The sequence below is a fragment of the Sitophilus oryzae genome, unplaced genomic scaffold, assembly GCF_002938485.1.
Source record: "Sitophilus oryzae breed Bouriz unplaced genomic scaffold, Soryzae_2.0 scaffold_1499_pilon_pilon, whole genome shotgun sequence".
Taxonomy (NCBI): domain Eukaryota; kingdom Metazoa; phylum Arthropoda; class Insecta; order Coleoptera; family Curculionidae; genus Sitophilus; species Sitophilus oryzae.
Genome location: NW_022146168.1, coordinates 4,474,499 through 4,482,270, shown reverse-complemented (window position 1 = coordinate 4,482,270; position 7,772 = coordinate 4,474,499). Strand labels below are relative to the sequence as shown.

Here is a 7,772-nt window from a genome sequence, read left to right as displayed (position 1 = left end):
GAGTGCCGCTCGAATGGCTTAAGTCGTATCTTGGCAACAGAAGGCAGCTTGTGAGGATTGATACGTCTATGTCTTCTTGTAAGCCTATAGAATGTGGTGTCCCTCAGGGTTCAGTACTTGGCCCTATTTTATTTCTGGTGTTTATCAACGACATTGCAAATCTAGACATTAATGGTAAAAGCCTCTTTGCGGAAGATACTAGTTTCACTTGGAGCGGCCCAGATGTTACGGCACTATATAATACTATATCCAGTTACTTACGCACCATTAAATCTTGGTGTGATTCTAATCTCCTATGCCTCAACCTTTCAAAAACTAAAGCTTTTTCATATAAAAGTACTATACAACCTTTTGTACTTACAACTTACAACTTTGTTGTAGACAACTCTGTTACGTTAAAAATATCTTATTGTAAAAATTTAAAATTTGGATATTTGGCAACGTTGCGCCACCTGTAGGAATACTTCCTTCTTGTCATGGCTGCCGGCAACTGAACACTGTTTATATTTTATTCACAACAATAAGTTATTTTTCAAGAATTAAACAAGTTGAAAAAGCTCGCGAGTGTTTTATTCAAAGAGACAAGCTAGTAGAGAATCAGTGCAACATAAATAAAATGGTCCAATCGAGCTGGATAATTACATTCGGGCGATAAAAGTTCTCAAGGTTGTTGTCGGCAGCGCAAGAGAGCAGGTTAGTTCCTTTAATTTTCCATTTGTTTTAACCGTTACCCTTGTATATCCATTTTGTTAGTATTGTTTTGTTTGAATGAGAACTGTCGTACGATGGCAGAGCTAGATTTATTAATCCGGCAGCGCGCGGCTGTTAAGGGAAATCTTACGCGGCAAAAATCATATCTAGAGCAAATTCAAGACGAGGAGATAAGCGAACGTATAGTCGTGGAACTAAAACTAAGGCTTTCTAAGGTAGAAGTTTTATTAGATAAATTTTTATGAGATTCAAGATGAAATTGAGAGTAAAGTTGAGGAAAATCAGTTAGGGGCGCAAGAGCAGGAACGGGAAAAATTTTGAAGTTTCATTTTATAGTACAGCGGCTGATTTTCAAGAGATTTTAAATAGTATTGAGACAAGAAATGTTTCCCAGAATGATAGCAATGGCATGGTACCTACTGAAAATGTATCTTCGGTAGTACCGCAAAAATTGTACAATTGCCTGCCTTAAAATTACCTACATTTAGCGGCCGATACGATGCTTGGGTCGAATTTCGCGATGCATTTAAAGCGTTAATACATGAAAATTCCGGATTAACTAATGTGCAAAGTTTTATTATTTAAGGTCGTCCCTTAAGGATGATTCTTTGAATTTAATAGAGTCTATACCAGTGTCAGATTCTAACTATCAGGATGTATGGCGGTTGTTGCATGACAGATATGAGCAAAAATCATTATTAATTCATAGTCATTTGAGATCATTATTTGAATACCCAGTAATTGACAGAGAAAGTCATGCCAATCTTCGCACATTTTTTGATTCTATGACAAAACACGTTAGGGCATTAAAAATTTTAGGGGAAGAAACAGATAAATGGGACAGAATTTTAATTTATTTGTTTTGTACGAAAATGGACAAGAATACGCGAAAAGAATGGGAAATATTTGATTATAAGGGAGAGCTTCCGACGATGTTTGACTTAAATAAATTTTTAAAGCAAAGATGTGATATTCTAGAGAAACTGGAAGTGACAAATAAAGGTCCTCAAAAAGAATACGAAAATAAAAATAAATATATTGAAAGGGGTCCTAGGGTGCAGCAAAAATTCAATGCGTACAGTAGCTACGAAAAACCGGGTATAAGTTGCTTCTATTGTAAACAAAATCATACTATATTTAGATGCGAGAAATTTTTGAATTTGACAATCGATAAAAGGTCTATTGAAATACGCAAGTTGAATTTATGTAGCAATTGTTTCAGGCGATCACACGAGCTGAAAGACTGCAGACATTCCGGTTGTAAAAAATGCGGAAAATATCACAATACATTACTGCATAATCCTAGCGTCAATGCCACCACTATACGACAACAAGCGACCGAGCGAGGGAGCGAGACAACCGCGAGAGTCACGCATGATACCGATGGTGACGTACACGAGGCTCAAGTAAGCGGCGTTGCCACGGTTAGTTTAAATACCGAGATTTTTCACGATACAGGGGAATTGGTTTCGCGCGAGGGAAAAATGGAATCAGAAGACAATGAGACTATGCATGCGATGAGTAGTGTTTATAATAACACATATTATGTTGGTAGTCAGGTTATGCTACCTACGGCTATTGTCAAAGTGGTTGATTCATTTGGTAATTTACGCGAGTGTAGGGCATTATTAGATAGTGGTGCGCAGAGCAACTTTATTAGTGAAAAAATGAGTAAACTTTTGAACTTGGAATTATTTCGAGGGAATTTTTGCATATCAGGGATAGGCAATGGCATTTCAAAGATAAAAAATAAAACAAGTGTTAAGTTGTTTTCGTGCGATGAGACTTTTAGTATGACGATCGAATGTTTAATTATGCAAAAAATAACAGATAATTTACCTACAATTTCTTTTGACAAAACTGAGCTAGAGATACCTAGGGAAATAAAATTAGCCGATCCTAATTTTAACGTAAAAGGAGAAATTGACTTGTTAATTGGGTCCTCCGTGTTTTGGGATCTTTTATGCGAGGGAAAATTACATGTGAAAAAATCGAGAATTATTATACAAGAGACCCGTTTAGGTTGGGTAGTAGGCGGTGTTATGGAATTGTCTAGGTTTACACCAGAAATTAATAATACGGTGGTAGGTTTGTCTTTGGATAAAATGATCACAAGATTCTGGGAAATCGAAGAGATAGGTTTAGAGAAAGTTTTGAGTGAAAGTGATAGATATTGCGAAGATCATTTTACTAAGAATTTTCAAAGAACTCAAGAGGGAAATTTTGTTGTTTCCATACCGTTTAAAGAGAGTATTAAGAAATTAGGAGATTCTAGGGAGAGGGCTTTGCAATATTTTTATTCACAGGAAGTTAGGTTAGAAAAGAAGCCAGAGTTAAAAAGGGAATATATTAAGTTCATGAATGAATATTTAAGCATGGGTCACATGATTGAAGTGAAAGAAGGTGAATTTGATAATACTGTTTCATATTTTTTGCCGCATCATGCTGTGGTACGTGACGACAGTGTGACCACTAAGGTGCGTGTGGTATTCAACGCTTCAATGAAAACTAAGTCAGGTCTTTCACTTAATGATATTCAATATTGTGGTCCTACTCTTCAAGACGAGTTATTAGCAATTATATTAAGATTTAGGAAGTATGAATATGTTATGACCGCGGACGTATCCAAAATGTATCGTATGATTTTAGTGAATGAGAATGATAGAAGTTTGCAGCAAATTTTCTGGAGGCCTGATGCATCTGAAGAAGTCAAGATTTATAAACTTAATACAGTGACGTACGGTACGGCGTCTGCTCCCTATCTTGCGGTGCGTTGTTTGTGGCAATTAGCCAAAGAAAACTCAACAAACTATCCAGAGGCAAGTGATTCTATTCTTAAGTCATTTTACATGGATGATTACATAGAGGGCGCTAATAGCGAAATGGAATTACTAAAATTACAATGTGAGGTATCTAATATTTTGGCAGGGGCTGGATTTGAATTACGAAAGTGGCTCTGTAACAAGAAAGATCTATGTGAAAAATTTAGAATAAACGAAGAGATTGATTCAAAAATAATGACATTTGGGGAAAATGAGTCAAGTAAAACTTTAGGTGTTGTTTGGAATGCTTGCTTAGATAACATTCAATTTTCAGTCAATATTAGAGAATATAATGTAATAAATAAGCGTAGTATTTTATCAATGATTTCGCAGATTTACGATCCGTTAGGTCTTGTAAGTCCGATTATTATAGTGGGTAAGCTATTAATGCAAAAACTATGGGAGGCAAAGATAGGATGGGAAGATGAAATACCTAGTTCTATTAAGTCAGATTGGTTGACATTTAAAAATAATTTAACTTACCTGAATGATTTAGAAATCCCTAGAAGAGCAATGTATTTGAATTATGATATTATAGAGCTGCATGGATTCAGTGATGCGAGTCAAAAGGCGTATGGTTGTTGTATTTTCATAAGGAGTATTAATAAAAAAGGCGAATGTATTTCTAATTTACTTTGTTCAAAGTCGAGAGTGGCTCCAATTAGGCAGGTAACACTGCCGAGACTTGAGCTGTGTGCTGCGTTGTTGCTTGCAAAATTGGCACAAAAGGTTATTCAACATTTAAATATTAAATTTAATAAAATTTGCTTGTGGTCAGATTCACAGATAACTTTATACTGGATACAAGGGCCTTCGAATAAGTGGAAAACCTTCGTGGCGAATCGCGTGAGTGAGATACAACAACTTACCGATGCTACGAATTGGTATTATGTGAAGTCAGCTGACAATCCCGCTGATTTGATTACGCGTGGAACGGCTGCTACTGAATTATTAAATAATAAATTTTGGTGGTCAGGGCCAGAATGGCTTTTAAATCCAAGTTTTGAGCCAACAAGTTTTCAAGGTAAGGATGATTTTAATTTTCCAAACGAGTTACCCGAACAAAAAATTATTGTAAATTTAACAATTGAACACTTTGATATAATTTCAAGGTTTTCTAAGTTTTCCAAGTTAAAAAGAGTTTTTGCATATTGTTTACGTTTTTTGTGGAATGTTCAGTGTAAGAAAAAGAATTTAATTAAAAGAAGCGGTACATTGTCTATAGAAGAGTTAGATCATTCTGTTAATGAGTTAGTTAAAATAGTACAAAAAGAATCATTTACAACAGAGTATCAAAGAATGCAAGAAAACTTACCTATAAGTAGAAAAAGTACATTGTTATCGTTGAATCCTTTAATGCATAATGGAATAATAAGGGTAGGAGGTAGATTGCAGAAATCAAACCATGAATTTGACAAAAAACATCCGATTATATTACCTAAAAATAACTTACTAACTACACTTATACTTACAGAAGAACACAGGCGTCTTATGCATGCAGGACATACACTTCTTTTATCGTCAGTTCGAGACAAATTTTGGCCAATTTCGGGCAGAAATCAAGTAAAAAAGGTTATAAGAAATTGTGTTACATGCTGCAGGTTAAATCCTAAATTTAATACTTACCTTATGGGCGATTTACCTGAGAATAGGGTCAATCAATACTTACCTTTTTATAACACTGGTTGTGACTTTGCCGGACCTTTCTTGCTTAAAGACCGAATGACTCGAAAGCCAAATTTAATTAGGGGCTATGTATGCATATTCGTATGTCTTGCAACAAAAGCTATGCATCTTGAGGTTTTAACTGATCTTACTACTTCTTGTTTTTTAGCGACTTTCAAACGTTTTATCGGTCGACGCGGGAAACCTTTAAATATTTACACAGACAATGGCAAGACATTCGTGGGAGCAAATCGTGAGCTAAAGGAACTATTTAATTTCATTAATAATCAATATCAACAGGAAGATGTCAAATTTTATTTTACAGAACAAAAAATATGTTGGCATTTCATTCCTGCTCGTGCACCGAATTTTGGCGGGATCTGGGAAGCAGGGGTTAAGAGTTTAAAATTTCATTTGAAACGCGTTGTCGGTGAGGCTCACTTATCTTATGAGGACTTCGCGACGGTTCTCATTCAGATCGAGGCAATACTCAATTCACGTCCTATTTGTCCAATTTCACCCTCCCCAGATCAACTTAATCCCCTAACTCCAGCTCATTTTCTTGTTGGGAGAAGTCTAGTATCACTCCCAGAAAAGTCTTACATTGAAACCTCAGAAAATCGCCTAACAAGGTTCCAGAGACTTCAGTATATCGTCCAACACTTCTGGAAGCGATGGCACCAAGAGTACCTCCATGAACTGCAATCCCGGAGTAAATGGAAACACGGTGATCCCTGTCCTATTAAAGTAGGATCCATGGTGCTGGTGAGCGAAGCCAACAGTCCTCCTTTGCAATGGCCTATGGGATGCGTGCAGGAGTTACATCCCGGGGTAGACGGTGTAGTGAGAGTGGTGTCGGTAAAGTTTAAGAATGGTGTCTATAAAAGGCCTGTTACAAAATTGTGCCTATTACCTTGTGACAGCAGCGAACCAACTAAACTGTAAACCCTAAACTGAGAATCTTTATGGTGTAAAAAGCTAATTTGTAACAATTAAGAATTTGGTTGTTAATTTGGTAGTTTGTAAGCAAGAAAATGTTATTAAGTTAAGCTGTTAATTTTGAAATTATATTTCAAGGCGGCCGGAATGTTACGTTAAAAATGTCTTATTGTAAAAATTTAAAATTTGGATATTTGGCAACGTTGCGCCACCTGTAGGAATACTTCCTTCTTGTCATGGCTGCCGGCAACTGAACACTGTTTATATTTTATTCACAACAATAAGTTATTTTTCAAGAATTAAACAAGTTGAAAAAGCTCGCGAGTGTTTTATTCAAAGAGACAAGCTAGTAGAGAATCAGTGCAACAAACTCGTTAAAATGAGACTTGCACATCGAAGCCTTATCAAAGAAACTAAGCTCTGCCTGTTTTGCGCTAAGATCAGTTTCTAAGGAACTTAACTCATCAACTTCTAGAATGGTCTATTATGCCCTTTTTGAGTCGCATCTTCGTTATGCCCTTCCATTCTGGGGTACTTGCTGCGCGACAAAATTTGATCGTATTTTCAAACTTCAAAAGAGAGCAGTTCGACTTATTGGGACTAAACAGTAGAACTCACTGCCAGAATTTCTTTAAAAATTTCAAAATATTGACTCTTCTTTCCTTATCCATTTTTGAATCCGTTTGCTTAATCCGCAAGCACATATTCTCTATTCCGGAAAGGCCTTCTCACAACTATCCATTTAGGAATGCGGAGCACGATATTTATCTGCCAACCCCGAGCTCAGAACTAGTTAAGGGCTCAATACTGTTCAATGCCAAGAAAATGTACAATCATTTGCCTTCGAATATCAAGTCACTTTCATTCTTTCCCGCATTTTGCAAAGCTCTGAAATCATACTTACTGGAGAGAGCCCTATATGCGGTAAACGACTTTTTTGTTAATGTTTAATCATGAACAATTTTGAATTTTAAAATTTTGATCATCTCACACACTTGTTAAAGGTCTAGTATTTAATATTTAATATTTTATAACTCTTGATTTTATGATATATAACATGATTTTATCCATTTACAGTATTCCTTTTGTAAAATTTTCTAGATACGCCTGTGTTCTGCAATGTCCATATATGTTTTATTTGTAATTTTATGACGTAAATTTTTTGGAATTGATTTGTATTGTATGACACTTTTTTTTATTTTTTGTTTATTTGTTTTTGTGGTTTTTTGTTTTGTGAATGCTTTTTCGATGAAGCTGTTTTGGCTTTCGATATATCTCACTGTGAAACAATGATGTGCAAAATCTAAGGTCTAAATCTTGTAGTTCTCTAGAAACTTCTAATGCACGCTCAGTCTGTATATTAGGTATACAGGGGACACCCTGTATATTATTTTTATTTAACACTTCGAGTTCTGTAACTTTTTTGGGAAGCATTTTATGACATGTTTATAGGAACTTTTTGTTTTATTTTTAACTGTAGAATCACCTACCAAAGTTAGATACACTATTTTTTGACACTATGTATAATAAAGCAAAAAAAGTTAATGAAAACCAACTAAAAGAATAGGATTAAATTATTTAGAAAAAATGATGTAATCTGTTGGTTCCAAAAACCATTTGTCATAAACGTATAGT

The 7,772-nt window shown here is 35.4% G+C and overlaps 1 protein-coding gene across 1 annotated transcript; it reads left to right on the top strand.

Annotated features, from left to right (window-relative positions):
• Positions 1-1,583: 1,583 nt before the first annotated feature.
• LOC115877961 lies at positions 1,584-6,143 on the top strand. The gene has a single exon (XM_030894313.1). It carries the CDS (start codon positions 1,584-1,586, stop codon positions 6,141-6,143), a length of 4,560 nt encoding a protein of 1,519 aa, XP_030750173.1.
• The last annotated feature ends 1,629 nt before the right edge of the window (positions 6,144-7,772 follow it).